Raw genomic sequence first — 16205 nt, forward strand, 5'->3', positions numbered from 1 at the left:
TCGTTTACCCGTCCTAGCAGCATGTCTCCGTCTAGTTGCACCAATCTTACAGCTCCAGAATCTTTGATTTCCGCAACTATGAACGGGCCTAGCCAGTGCATCTGGTGTTTACCTGGGAATTTTTGAAACTTGTTGTCATATAGTAATACGTGATCTCCAACTTTGAATGTCCTCTTCTTGATATGCCTGTCATGCCAAGCTTTTTTCCTTCTTTGCTCCACTGACTAATGAAACTCGGCCAAGAATTTGGATTCGTCAAGTTCCATTAGTTGACTTAGTCTTTCTCTTAATGCTACATTTTCTGTCATTCTCGTTGGTTCAAAGATGAATTTTGTTGGCACCACTGCTTTCTTCCCGTATACTAGCTGAAACGGTGTTTGTTTGTGAAATCTCTTCACCGTTGTTCTATACGCCCATAGAGTTGTTGGTACTCTCTCATCCCAGTCATCCCTGTTCACTGATATAATCTTTGTGAGACCCTTTCCAATATCTTGTTGAATGCTTCAACAGTCCCGTTGGCTTATGGATGATATGGACTACTTTTATTATGCTGAATCATGAAATTCTTTAGAAGAGCCTCTATGGTTTCATTTATAAAATGTGTTCCTTGGTCACTTGTCAGGCTCTTCGGGCATCCAAATCTTGAGATTATGTTCTCGAAAATAAACCTTGCGACAATGTCAGTTGTACAGTCTCTGACGGGTGCTGCTCCTACCCATTACAGTCTCTGACGAGTGCTGCTCCTACCCATTTGGTGAGATATTCCGTAGCAGTTATTATGTATCTTACGCGTGAATGCTTTGTTGGTGGTGTTATGGGTCCAATGAAATCTATTGCCCACTTCTCGAAGATTTGCACTATATGAACGGGATTTAAAGGCAATTCATCCCGTTGGGGAGTTTTCCCAACCCTCTGACAGACGTCACAATTCTTAGCATATTCCTTAGAATTTGTGTGAAGGGTCGGACACCATAGTCCTGTGTGCAATATCTTCCTTGCGGTGGCTTTTCCTCCCACATGGCCTCCTGCGACCCCTGCGTGACATTCCCATAACACATCTTCTCTTTCATGTTGAAGTATGCAGTGTCTTAGGACTTGGTCCATGCCCATCTTATAGAGGTGTCATGCGATTAGTTGGTAGTCTGTTGCCCTTACTATTAAGTGTCGCCTCTGTGTTGCTGTATACCCTTCTAGGCATTGCCCAGTTGTCAATAGCGCAGCAATCTCTTCTAAGTGATCCAGGACCGCCTCTATTCTGAACAAGTTGGCATTGGGTAACTGATCATCCAATGCTCCTTCATTCTCTCCAGTCTCCAATTGTGACAAATGATCTGGCCCAACATTCAATTTGTCAGGTTTTATAACCACCTCAAAAGTGAATTCTTGGAATAGTAATAACCATCGGCATATCCTACCTTCTAATACTGGTTTGTTTACTAAGTACTTCAGTGCAGAATGGTTTGTGAAAAACTTGAACGGCACTCCCAACAAGTAATGCATGAACTTTTGCAGAGAATAGACCATGGCCAAGGCCTCCCTCTCTGTTGTTGTATAGTTCCTTTCTGCAGTTGACAACTTTCTGTTGGCATAATACACTGGGTGATCCATATTTCTTTCCCCTGGTTGCGCTAAGACTACTCCTAGCACGATCCCTAACGCATCAATATGTACATGAAACATTTTGTTCCAATCTGGATAGACAAGGATCAAGGCGCTTACCAGTTTCTCTTTCAATTTATTCAATGCTGCTTGACAGTCCTCAGTCCAAATGAACACTTCCGTCCTTTTCAGTAATTTCTCCATTGGGGTTGTGATTGATGCATAATTCCTGATGAAGCGTCGGTAATACCCTATATGGCCCAGAGTGGACCTCAGTTGCTTTACATTGTGTGGCAGCTCCATGTTGACAATTGTTGCAACCTTCGCTGGGTCTATGCATACTCCATCTTTGTAGATGATGTGGCCTAGCAGTGTTCCAAACGGGACTGCGAAAATGCACTTCTTAAGGTTTAAGGAAATTTGCAATTGTCGACACCTTTCAAACATGACCCTTAGTAAGCTTGTGTGTTTCTTCAGTAGGCTATATATTGTCCAATCATCCATGTACACTTCTAGAAACCTGTGAATGTAGTCTCGAAATGTAGCTATGACAATCCTCGAGAAGACCGCTGATGCATTCTTCAATCCAAACGGCATCATTTTGTATGGATATGACCCCCATTCGGTAGTGAATGTTGTCTTCCTTTTGTCTTCCTTAGCTATTCGAACCTGATGGTAGCTCGAGAATCCATCTATAAATGAATATGATTCATTGCCCGCTACATTTTCCAGGACTTCATCACTGAAAGGTGTCGGGAATGGATCATGCACACATGCATTGTTGAGACTTCTGTAATCAACGCAGACCCTGATTTTTGTCACATCCTTCTTGTTTTGTATGACTATCAGACTTATCCACTCTGCTTCATCTACCAAAAATATAATCCCTACCTCCAACATTTTGTCGATCTCCTTCTTAACCTTTTCCTTCACCCTGGGGTTTAGTCTATACAGTCTGTGCTTCACTGGACGAGCATTTGGCCTCAGAACAATCTTCATCTCCCCTATGTCCCCTTTTATTCCTTTTAGCTCTGCTACTGATGCTGGAAACAAGTCCTGATACTCCTGCAATAGGTCAAAAATTTCTTTTGTCGTTTGTTCATCCCAATAATCTCCCACAGATGCCATTTTGGGTTTATCCTCCGTCCCAACATTTTGTTTTCTTAGCTTCATCGGTAGAAGGTGAGCGCCTTCTCCTGAGGGACTTTCCCGTATGTCTCTTTCTCCTTCTGTTTCCTCAAAGGTCAGGTGTCTCAATCCTTCTAACCCATCCTCATCTTGTTCTGCGTCCATCTTGTTGCAGGTCGCATATTCTGGAAGAGTCAGTGTCATAAAGACACACTGTAGGAAATTTTCATCAATATAATCTTGGGGTTAACAGAACTCTTTTCATTGCGTGCAGTGTCTCAGTCATGCATGTATTATCACTCCTGAATGAGAAGCTGCTAATGAACTGTGCTTCCAAGGCATCCCAATCCGTTGTTTGCCTACGGAGTTCCTCTTGTAGGTACCAAGCTCAGGGAATGGTACCTAGAGTATGTATGAATACATGTACCCAAAGTTCTTTCGGAATTCCTTGTCTTTTCCAACTTTTTATGCAGGCCTCTACGTGCTTCTCGGGACTTGAATTACCTCTGTATTTCATATTATCTTGTGGTCGGTCTTCCTCCTGGCCGAACCTCTCCCTCATGGCTTGCTTTATGGCTTCCCATTCCCGCAGTGTGTTGCGGTGTGTTCTCCACCATCTTGCCGGTGTGGCAAGGAGCGCGATATCAAGAAATGGAATCTTTTGATCTTCCCTCATTTCTTTGTCTACTTTGTTCAAGAAGATGTCCACTGGTTCAATGTCGTGGAACTTGGGATAGTCGCTTACCTCTGCTCCTATCCAATTGATCCGGCCTATCGTTGCACAGTGTTTGGTATTGAGTTCATATCCGCCTTGCTGCCATGCATCCCACGCAGCTTCCGAACCAGTCTCTGAGCTCTGAATACTCCTCCAGCTAATGGATCCTCCTACAATAGGATTTATGTAATCTTCCCTTTTTCCTGTTGTTAGTGCATATATCTGGTCTAGCATTCCTGGCTCGTCCCTGTCATCTATAGGTTCTATGAATCTGGGTCCTTGATAAGGGTCCAAGGGTTGTATCACTCTCGTTCCTTCTGCTTCGAAAATCATCAATTCTTTCTTTAGGTCGATGACAAGGAGAGTTGGGTATGGGTCCTTATCTCCCATTATGTCGATCACTTCGAATTCAGTGTGCATCTTCACCCCTGCCACATCTACTTCTACATTTTCTAGCCTTCCAATGGGTAGGATACAGTACTGATTTGCCATTCTTAATTGAATCGGCGAGTATTTCAGTTGCGGCTTCCCCATTGCCTCCCATGTTTTCCTAGGCAGGATGTTTACATCTGATCCCAAGTCCAACATCGTGTCCCTGATTTGGAATCCCGCAACCTGAGCATTGATTCGGAATTCCTTTCCGCTTCTCTTCTTGTTTCACCGCACTCTTCTGGTATGCTTTTCTGGTAGATTGGCAGATGATCGTTCCACTTCCCCTTCCTCCACTGATAATGTTGCCTTTAAACTTTTTCACAACTCCTTTAGCATGTATTCATCTTCGACGATCTGCAGGAATAATTTAAACCATTCTTCAATCGGATGATTACTATTGAGCATGGCCATTCTGTCTCTGATCTTCCTTCACCTCAGTCATCCCCTCGAATAACTTAGCTGCCTCATGATAATATTGTTTTTGTCGCTCAAGTTGATATGATTTCTTTGGGGATGTTACCTTAACGATCAAGGGTGGGTCCACCGTACTATGATCCTCCCCCATCTTCTTTCCCCCTCTTGTAACTATATTGATATTGGTTGCGGGAAGACTATCGTCGGTACGAGGTTCGGCATTAACCAGGTTAGCCCCCCTTTGTCTGGTCCTTTCTTCCCACTTTGCAATGAGTTTCAAGCAATCCTCTGTGGCATGAGTATTAATTCTGCATTGTGAACACCATGGTCTCCTAGGGAGCGGGCATTCCCTGGCGACGTGTCCCTCTTGGTCACAGTTGTAACACCTTACGGGGCCTCTTCCTCCCATTCTTCCTCCTCTCCCATTTCCTCCTCGTCCTCCCCAATTGGACTCATTAATCCTGAATGTTGACCTATCCAGCCGTTCTGCTAGAGCATCCAGTGCTCGGCATTGGTCAGTGTGATGTGTTGTGGATGCACAAAACTCACAATAGTTGTTATTAGGGACATTAGAGTACTTTTGCAGTATCGGGCACATCCGTGGTAGATGTCCATACATCCTATAGATCTCACAATATTCTTGGTTATTTCGTCCAAGAAAAACTCCTTGTGCTCCTACTGCCGCAACTCCTGCAGTTGGTGGGGTCCCTGACATTCCTGCAATCCCCACAAATGATTAATTCCCCGCAACCTCGAGCATTCTGCCGCGACATGCCCTTCTACCATGTAGTGTGTGCACCATACATTGGGTCTGGCTGGCCGCACTAGTTGAAGATCCTTCAATTTCTCTGTTAAAGTTGTGATCTGATTCTAAAGGCCCACAATTGACAGATCCTGCAAACTTGTCCCTCCTCTATATTCATGAGGGTATCCAGCCATGGCCTCTATACGTGACGCTTGCTCCAAAGCATCTTGGAGAGTTCCGATCTTCTGTTGCGTCAGTGGCGTTCTTGTAAGGGGCAAGAGCGCCTTGATGAACCAGTCCCTCTGGTGATTAGGATCCAGAGTGTAACTCATCTTAGCAATGGTGTCCTTAAACCTTTGCATGAGTTCCCAAGCAGTTTCACCTTCCTTTTGCTTGATTTCCCACAGCTCCGATAGCCCTTGTTGATCAGTCTAAGGTACTTTGAATTCTTGTACGAACCCCCTCTTGATGTCATCTATCGTGGGATTCTGATTTTGTTCCGCCCATTTTATAAACCAACGCAGAGCTCTCTCTCTTAGCGTGGTCTAGAACTCAACTGTTTTGACGTTGTCTGGAGTCTGTTGTGCTCTCCAGATAGCTTTGCAAAGATACTAGTGTTGTTCCACATCTTCGTTTCCCCTCCCTGCAAACTCTGGATATCTGGTAAAAGATCCTGCCTTGCTTACTTGGGTATGCGCTAATAGCACAAACCCTTTGTTCCCAGGCTACTGGGATCCTTGCAGTCCCAAGTTACTGATACCACTAGTTCCCCTGTTGTTTCTTGTATCGAAACTGGCCTTATATTTCTCGTGCACGTTGTGTACCCGTATTGCTTTGGCTAATTTAATAACAAATTTCTCCAGATTATAGTAAGGCACCAGGGGAAGGTCGGGAGGAATACTACCTATACCTTGGGGATATTGTTTTTGAATTCTAGTGGATGCTTCTCCTTCGGAAAATAATATTCTCATGATGTTGCCCATGTCCTCTTCTCTTTCTTCTTCATAACTGCGCGGCACTTGGACCTCTGTTATCCTTCCCGTAACCTGTAAGGAAGGATCCTCTTTATCATCTCGTCTCCCATCTTTCCAGTTGCTACTCTCCCCTTGTCCTGCATCCTCTTTCCCTCCCCCTTCCTCTTGGGGTTTCCCTGACACCGCTCCTACTTGGTGGGGTCCCATCTTTCTCTTCTTCAGAGTCTGAACCACTCTCGCTTGCCACTTGTCAGCTAGCAGCGCTCTCCTCTGTGCCCTAACATCTCTAGCTTTCTACAACCCTTCTACATCCATTCCTTCAGTAGCATCTCTATTCCCCAACCGGTAGCATTCTCCCCTTAGGTCCTTCCCCTAGTACTGGGGTTTTACGCTACCATCTCCATGGTAGGCGAGGGTAGTAGTCCTTCTTCTACCATGAACATTTTAATCCACAATGGCACTTCCCTCATCAACCTTCCTCTTAATCCGAACCCGAACACCGCTTTCACCTTTGAGAAAGATTGATAACTTTCGGCAGCAAACTCAACTATATACCCTTCCACTGTAGTCTTTACCCAAAAATCGACTGCTCTGGTCAGATCATTGTCTAACTGTTGGAGCGATATGAGGTCTGAGGAAGTCCAGTTGTGGCGAGTTGACGTCGGTCCCCCTGACCAATTCTGCGCTTTCAGCCTTTTTAACCAATTATATAAGTCTTCTGGGAACTTGCACCAGAAGATCTCATACTGGTCATTAGCACCCTCGGCATACAAAATCTCTTCCCTAACTTTGCTAATCGGTTGATTCCTTTGGATAGCTTGCTCTGCTATAAATTGATCTATTATGTGATCCCACCAATCTCTAATCTCTTTCTTGAATATCCTCGACACCATGTTCCGAACCAGTTCTTGTAGCTTCAGGTCTCGGCAACGAAACCATTTGTTGGCACAAAAGAGTCATCAGGGGAGAAGACCCTGGGTTCAAGCGAGGAGGGCCAAAAATGGACCGTTGTAGTCTAGGACAACGCCGGCACTTTCACCTTACCCAGGGGGTAAGGAGTCTCACTTGAGGCGTGCCGCGACCAAAACTAAGAAGGGTTCGTCATGGGATCAAGGATGCATCAACCATTGATATATATAACCAGCATGACATACATATTTGAGACAATAGCATACCATTCAACGCTAAGAAACTACTACATGCATGAATCTTATAGGATATTTAAAATTTTAAGTGGGTTTATACATCAAAAGCAACCATGCACATCATGCTAGTAGACCAGTCCAGACCTTAATTCATATTAAATCAACAAAGGAACATTACATAACATATCAGCATCAGCCACAGTTGATTACAAGGAATACCCGATTACAGATTCAAGGGTTCAATCTTTAACTCCAAGGTCCTGCTTGGCTGTATTCCTGCACTCTGGTTCTATCCAACCGCAACCACCCAACCCACCAGCAACAACCACCATTTCTCCTTACGGGTCTCTGCTTTTGTATTTCCCCTGCCGCCTGGACTGTCAGTTCCCGCTCAATTGTTCCTTCCCTTGGTTGCTACCCCTCCATCTTGTTCGCTCAGCTGCCTCTGCCTTCTACTGACACTTTGCCAGAACCACCCCGCAACTGCCTGTTCTTGCTTTCCTCTCCAGTTGTCCTCCCCACAACCTGACCATTGTTGCCACCACCCTTTTCCTCCTCGTTCTACGGCAAGCCAAAATAATCAAAATCTTTTCAAAATCAAAACGAAGGCCCCAACAGTTTTGTTCTCATATATAGTAAGTATCAAATTTTGGACATTCCTTTGAATCTTTTGTTGGATAGTCTTTTCCTATATGTATTATTGTTGATTTTTCTACAATAATACACAGTAAAAATTGATCATCTAATCTAATAATTACTTTCTAATGATTTTCAATTAATTTATCTTGTGCCACATCTATCATAAAGCAATGATACATAGAAAATCTCAACGGTAATGTAATTAAACAGTAAGATCAAAAAGAGACAACCATGTAGAATAGAGGCAACAACTTTTCCCTAGGAAACCCAAACTTGGGAGAAAACCCAACAACTCTTCATCTAGGAGAAATTGTGCTTCAGCAAGGTTTATAATAAATTGTTTAGAAATTTGTGCTAAAAACCAAGTCCAAACATCAATCACGTCATCTTTTTCTACTCCCATGTGTGGCTAATATAAAGCAGATATGATGATAAGTGAGTGATCAAATGAAGTGTCACGTCATGTGTATATATACAAGTCGAATGGGTGCATTTACCCCAAGGGACACACCGTTGCAAGGTGGGGTTGACTTGCTCCTTTTGAGAATACATGAACCCAAAAATAAAATTTATTTTATTTAAATTCCATAATTTTTCTAGGATGACTTAGGAGGCCTCTTGGCATGTGGGAATACCTCTCGATGCTACACAAAATTCAACACTGCCTCTTAGCAAGGGAGGTATTCTCCTTGGCTGCAATAGATTTTCCTTTTGCTGAAATTTCTCCTTCGTTAAAAAAAGTTTATGAGCTTGTCATGTTGATGCATGTCTATAGATAAATCCATCCTAGAGTGGGCAATGTAACTCCTCATGTGCATGTGAGTATCGAGGGCTTTTGGCCAAAGTCCTTTATGGCTCTTTAGGCAAATGTACCAACCTCCTTTGGTGAAAGTTCTTTATGACCTAGCCAAGTCCTTATGGCTTCTCAAGAGAGACTTCGCCTTTGGACCATTCACCTTTCTGGTCAAAGTCCTTTATGACCTAGCCAAGTCCTTCTGGCTTCAAAGGTGAATTACATCTATCTCCTTTGGTCGACCTAGCCAAGTCTTTCTAGGTTCTAAGGAGAATATCTATACAATCCTATAATTTACCTGGGTCATTCACCTCGTGGTCAACCTAGCCAAGTCCTTCTGGCTTCAAAGGTGAATGTATCCATACAATTCCCCTTATAATTACCTTGGGCCATTCACCTTTCTAGTCAAGTCCTTTATGACATAGCCAATTCCTTCTGGCTTCAAAGGTGAATGTATCCATCTCCCTTGGTCAAAGTCTTTTATGACCTAGCAAAAGTCCTTTATGGATTCATGAGATGGCCTGCCCAATCCTACAAAGACCTCATCATTCCATTTCAATGAGGGAGACATTTAGCATCATATTAAGCTCATCTTTGAAGTATGTCCACAATCTACTCATCTGTGGATATGTATTGGAGCTCTAGTGCACCTCTTTGCACCATGTCTCAGATGGAGTGACTCGGCCATGTCCTTCTGGCTTTTGAAGCCACACCGCTTCATGACTTGTGATACACGCTGCAATATACTCTGCTTGAACCTATATTCCTGCAAAGACCTACTCCATCTCCGGAGACAATTGTACAACACAAGTACTACATGCTTTGTTTCCATCAACTGTACATGCCTCGATTCAACCATAAGTTGGTTCAAGGTGCTCAATGCAAAGTGAATATCTGGCTTGGTGTTAACCAGGTACATTACGAATCAACCAATTTCCTGTACATCATGTGATTCACCAAATCCGACTCTCCAATCCCAAGAAATAGTGTATCTGCAAAAATCCTTCATTTCAATTTCCAAAGCCAACTCCCTCTAACACTTAAGCAGGGATTTTTGTAATAGTCTCGGTTGCTCCATTTGTCACATAAGCAAGTCCTTTTGCTATTATTGCTACCTTTTGCAATGGTCTCTTCAGGGAAGGCACATTGCTCCTAGAGACCTTTTGTCTCTAAGTATCTTGACAATCTCAACCCATGTCATTTTCAAGGAAAGTTGCTCCTTCCACTCTACCCGATGATTTGCTTCCTCAAAATTGGAAGTTCTTCCTATCATTTGACACAATCCTGGATGTCCTAACAATCTACACAATCTTCCCTCTCAAACATCAAACATTTTGCTTATGTCTAAGCTCAAGTCCAAGAATTTGACCATCTGTGGTAGGAGCAAAAAAAAAAATCATTCTCGTACTCCACTCCCGCTTACTGGGAGAACCCTCTTGTCACAACCTTGCCTTGTACTTCCTGATGTTATCGCCTATGTAATGGCAGTCATCGCAATGGACATGTTTTTCTGTAAAACCTCATTCAGGAGGTCATGGAAAAACTCTTATTGCAAACCTATGCATAGAGAAGACCAAGACCGAATTATTTAAGCTCCTTTTTGAAAGATCTGTCATCAAATCATAGTCACTACATAAAAGTCAAGATACCCGAAGTAAAAAGAACACTCTCCTGGAATACTTGTATACATATAATACAAGCTTAATCAAAGGAATTAAAATTCGACTTTAAAGGTCTCTTCAGTGTTTGATAAACAAAAATATACAACAATTGTTGTTGAAGCCTATAGCAGCCTCTTCCTGTCACTCAGAAGCTAGAGTATGCACAACCCTCTTGCATCACTCTGATTCATTTTGAGCACATCAATAAAATAGAAAGGGTTATTCAAGAAATATATGTTCAGTAGCTCAATTTGGGGAATCAACCTCATATTCATATACCAATCATCAAATCTTGTTGAAATGAGTCGAGTTACAAACGAAAAGCTACAGTGAAAGAAGAACAGCTTGAAGTCATCAAGTATTGTTTTGTTATTTATGTCTCAAATCTAACAGTATGTCTTCAAATTGCAAGAAGAACAATAAAATAGAAGACAAAGGTATGTAATCTTGAGGTATGCATATCATGAAATGTTTAGTTGCTTAGAATGCCAAGTTCTCATGGTGTCAAAGGTTATTATTATCTAGGATTTTAAACCTTTGATAAGAAAATCTTTTTGTTTATTCTCTATCTCATAATACCTAGGAAGTTGTACAAGGTATATGACAATCCCTTGCAAGACAAGAATTGAATGATGTTTAGTTTTCTTGACATATTACTCTTTAGACCTAGTAAGGGTTCGTATCTTAGATCCCTTGGAATCCATTCTCCAAAAGGATAACGAAAAACCCCAAATATTCATCATATTGTTGTACTTGTATATTTTGGTTGTGCTTGTCAATATCACAGATAGACTTGTTGATCTTAAGAATGAAAAATTGGTAAATCGAGTTGAATCCTTGGTGGACTCATGTGGAAATGAACCATGAAGAAGCTAAGAGGGAGCGCTTTAATTAAAATCCTACAAGGTTTGTAAAGGAATAATTTTCAAGGTATGTATAAAGATTTGTAGTAGATCTTCTTCATATTAAAAGGTATGGTCATTTTTGAAATTTGGTTTATATTACTAACTCTTTCATGTCTCAGGTTTTGAATCATTAAGATTCTTGTTTAAGGTGATTAATCTTTAGATTGAATCAACCTTGTTGTATTCTCATCTTTTGTTTACTTTAGTAAAACCCTAACCTTTAGGGTTCGATACAAAACCCTACCCTTTTGGTGCTTAGGGTATGTTAATTATGAAACCCTAGTCTTCTTACGGTTTAGAACTCATAATGAAATCTTGTTATCTTAATGTTTAGGATTTCGATAATGCTATGAAGAAACCCTAGCCTTTTAGGGTTTGTCATTGATATTTTAGTTATATGATAAAACCCCAGATTTTTAGGGTTTGATGAACTAGGGTTTAAGAAAAAATCTTGATATAGTCAATGTAAAATCCTAGAAATGAATCCCTAGGTTTATGAGCTTCCGCATAATTGAATCCCTACACTGGTCAAGATTATTGGAGTTTGATGTTTTTACGAGAAAAACCCTAGTAAGAGATTGATATAAGAATATAATAATGAAACCCTAGATACGAATTGTTGGGATGCTAAATTTATTGTTGATATTTGTGACCTAATTTTTATTGATGAAGTCTAGGGTTTGTGACAAAACCCTAGTAGAGTTTAACATGAAATTCTAAGAGCATAATACTATGATTGGCTTGGTTTAGTTGTTGTTATCTAAGGGTTTGCAACAAACACCCTAGCAAGTTGTTGAAGCCTAGAATATAAAAGATGTAACCCTTGTTGGCTATGAACCTAACTAGGTTTAGGTATTTGATGTCTAAAGCTTGATTGTTTTGATGCTTCATTTGTAATGACATGATTTTGATATAGTTAACTTCATGTTTTTTGTATATTTGTACTTCTTGTTGAAAATTTGTAGGTACATAATCTTCAAGATGTTGAAGATGTTCATAATTGAAGATAACTTGATAATAATGATGAGCATGATGGGTAAAACAAGCCGTAAAAATGATAATGACATAAAAGATGAATAGATGACCTTGTTGCCATAAGAAAGAATGATGTTCCTAAAGAAATGAAACTTTGAAAGGTTGAAGCTTCTCTATTGATATGATAAAGAACCTATAAGAATGAATTTGTTGATCTCCCTAAGTTGAGAGGGAGCTTGGATGAAAGACAGTGTAAATTTCCCTAGTTGAGAGGGAGGGCATAATGTGACAACTATAACCAGCCTAGATCCATCTTAACCTTGGATCTATCAAGTGCCGAGAAAGATCAAATCTCTCAAGGTACAAAACTCTTTTCTGAGTGCAAAACTTGAAGAAAGGTTTGCACTTCAAGAAATTTGATCCCTCTCGGGCTTGATAGATAGAGAGTTAAGATGGATCTAGGCTCGTTTTATTATTAATTTTATTTTTTAGTTTATTTTTTATTTTTATATAATTTCACTAAGTCAAAATGTTTTAATTAATATTTTTATTTTTGTTTTTATGTAATTTGACTGGATTTAAATGTTTAGATAACATAATATAATTGGACATTACAACAACACTTCCATACTAGGATGGAGAGTGTCTCTTGGCCCAAAAACGTAATAAAATTAATTTAAACTTTTCATTTATAAAATATTTTGATTGTGATATGAGAGATGGATTTTGGGCATGTGGTATTGATGAGCATGAGCCATGGTATTGGCCCATGGTATGGTATGGTTAATAATATCCATGGTAAAGTGGGGTGAGTATCCATGGTTAAAAGTCTTGTTAATTGTAAGTATTATTTTGATTGTGAAATGAGGGATGGTTTTTGGGCATGTGGTATTGATGAGCCATCCTATTGGCCCATGGTATGGTATGGTTAATAATATCCATGGTAAAGTGGTGGTGAATATCCATGGTTAAAAATCTGGTTATATTGTAAGTATTAAGTATTTTTGTGCATATTAATGAAATTTAAATATGGTTACAAAATTATTATTTTAATTTAAATGATGAAATGGATCTTAATTTACAGCGACTGTTTATATCTTATATGTTTTCATGTGATAGAGGTGTAAATATATCTCAAAAGTAATTATAATATTTTTTCTTTTAAATTAATTTAAAAAGTTATAAAATTAAATTCGAATAAAATATTTATAGGATATTTTGTGTGAAATGAGAGATAATTTTTGGGCATGTTGTATTGATGAGCCATGGTATTGGCCCATGGTATTGTAACAAAGTCTATTTACAAGTTAATAATATCTATGGCAAAGTTAAACATATTGTTATATTGTAAGTTTATGTGCTTATAATTAATTAAATTTAAACATGGTTACATAATCATGATTCTATTTTATAAGGCAAACTGGATCTTAACTTATTGATGTTACTTATATATTTTAATATAATATGTATCTTATGATTTTTTTAATCCAAAAAAATATTCGTAATTTTATTAATAAAAACAAAATTACAATGTAACAAATTTGAATTTTATTATTTTGATTATTTTGACATGTAAAAATGTTTACAAACTTTCTTACATTACATCTACACATTACCCTTATATTGGGTTGTAGAGAGAAGCGCAAAAATCCCTTGAAGAAAGAAGAAAGATCATGGTTGAAGCATTACAGATAGATATTCATGAGTGGCTAAGTTGTAAACAAGTCTTGGATGTTTTGGAAGAAGCGCTAAGGCTGAGATTGGTGTTGCTATAGAAGTTAAAGAAGAAAGCTTATGATGAAGATGTGTTTGGATAATATGATGATGACCTAAGCAGCATTAGTATATTTAAGAACCCCAAAGGTTTAAGTTAACTTATATATACTGAAAGTTTATTACTAATTGGGGTTGTGATTTTGCAGGATCTCTTCAGAAGAAGGTTGAACGTTTTGAAGCATGCTTGGACTAGTGGATAATTTAGTTGATAAGGAGAGATGAACTTCTTGGGGCGACAAGATGCTTGGGAGGACATTTCGCCGACCTGCGATGATGTCTAGATCCCGAAGTAGGGAGGGTATTGTTGGTCATGTGGAGCTCCGACCTTGGATACGATACCTAGATCCCTAGGTTGGTGTTAGAGTTGAACCCTGATGGTACCTATAGTGGCAGAAGCTTGGAACACACCTTAGTCCCACCCGGTTAGATACCTTGGTCAAGTATCTAGTTTGTAGCACTACGTGTGCTATGACTCTTCATAGAGCATATCATTTTGAGATCTTCCATGTACCTATATATGTAATTATGAATACCCCCCTAGTTAAGAGAGAGTGTTGAAGAATGTATCTAGTGTCGGTCTTCATAATTGTATTTGTCAAAAGAAAGAAAAATGAATTTTTATTGTAAAAGAAATTGACTTATTAAAGCATGGGTTTCATGCTTGGGTCAATGGTGAGTAGGTCAAAAGCACCCTTTGAGTGCTCTAGGGATTATGTCTTGTGTCAAAGTCAAAGTCAATATATTCTAGACCCTTATTGGGCTATTTAAGTCAAAGAAAGAATTATTAGTTTGGTCATGTAAACCCTTTCTCCATCAAGTCGGTCTCCAACACATCAAAGACATCAAGTCGGCTTCAAGCATATCATGTCGGCCTAAAAAGAACAGACTCCAACCGCCATATAGCAAATAAAGTCGTCCTATTTGGTACTACTCGATCTGTAACTTGATTTGCAATTTCAGAGTAAGGAAGAAGGTACGAAATACTAAAGGAAGCATCTTTCCCATCACCAATAGGATTAGCAAAGCAGACAAGAGGCGAAAGAAGAGATAGTTTGAAATTATGTCACGTTCAGCCACTCATGCGTGGAGACCAAGATAGTTGCAAGACTGAGCTTCAGGATTGTAGAGAAGAACGAAATTTTGTTGAAGAAGCTATTGATGACTGAAGAAAGGTTTGACCAAAGGAAGATTTGACTAAAAGTTTGACCTGGGAGGCTAACTTGATGGATGAAGGAGAGTTTGTAAGGTCTTGGTTGTCTCAATCTGATTTGAATCTACTAGTGGAAGAGTTTGACTGGGTTTTCCCCTTCATAGGGGTTTTTCCCTAGCTGAGTGCCTACATTTTGTGTTCTCTTGTTGTCTTTGAAGTTTTGAAAATCGTCCTGATGATGAAAATGTAATAAAGAAGAACTAATATCTAATCACAAGGAATTGTCAAGTAAAAGAGAAATTGAATTAATAAGAAACCCTAATGTTGCCCTAATGGATTTCTCAACACCTAATTACAATTACACTTGTCTGCATACTCTTATCTCTCTCACTAGCACTGACACAGGGGAGGCACAACATTACGCTTAGACTATCACACATCTTCCAGACGCAAGCCAACATCACATTGCATTATCTTCACACTCAGGCAGCCAGACAAAATCGCTCTTTATTTTGCTATAGAAGCATACATTCTGGCTCCAATGCGTACTAGGGTATGTTTGGCCTCTAATCACTCTCTGTTTGATCTGATCACAATCGCAATGTGTCTAAAACCCATACTATTGCCTAGCATTTTGATCCATATATTCCTCCATCCCAAAAGTAGATGCACCTTACACCACAACCATAGTCAATAATACATCACTCCGTTGCACCTTTACAGAGTATTAACATACAAGAATGCACAGAAGCGCACAATATTTTTCTACAAATCTGATCATCGTTCCTCTTCATGCACAGGGGTCACACGCACAGCGATTCTAACTCTCCATCATTCCAATGCTCAGTGATACAATCTAATTTTGCTTGCAACTGCTTCATGAGTATACATCTTCTTTAACTAACATTACTTCCAATCAACCAATTACGCACTTTGATACAGTATACATGGCACAATCGTGCAAAGCTTCAAAATGCACTCTATCTAACTATATGCAATCATACACTCCAAAGCTTTCTCTAATTCACAGTTCAACCAACCTTTGGTGCTGAAATCATCTATCACTGATCCGGATTTAGACAGGAACGCAATAGATTACAGAGATAACCATAAACACAGAGATACAGCGGAAATAATGCTTCATTTCATTAATG

At 39.7% G+C, this 16205-nt stretch overlaps 1 protein-coding gene across 1 annotated transcript in view; it reads right to left on the minus strand.

Moving 5' to 3' along the window:
- Nucleotides 1-7587: 7587 nt before the first annotated feature.
- Nucleotides 7588-16205, minus strand: part of LOC149176132 (uncharacterized) — a 129732-nt gene continuing 121114 nt past the window's right edge. The window contains exon 2 of the mRNA XM_089421354.1: nt 7588-7713. Within this exon, the coding sequence (XP_089277480.1) occupies nt 7588-7713 (126 nt within the window). The remainder of the gene's footprint in view (nt 7714-16205) is intronic.

The sequence above is a fragment of the Pinus tabuliformis genome, chromosome 4_1, assembly GCF_031772625.1.
Source record: "Pinus tabuliformis cultivar Carrire ecotype Pingquan chromosome 4_1, CPIR1, whole genome shotgun sequence".
Taxonomy (NCBI): domain Eukaryota; kingdom Viridiplantae; phylum Streptophyta; class Pinopsida; order Pinales; family Pinaceae; genus Pinus; species Pinus tabuliformis.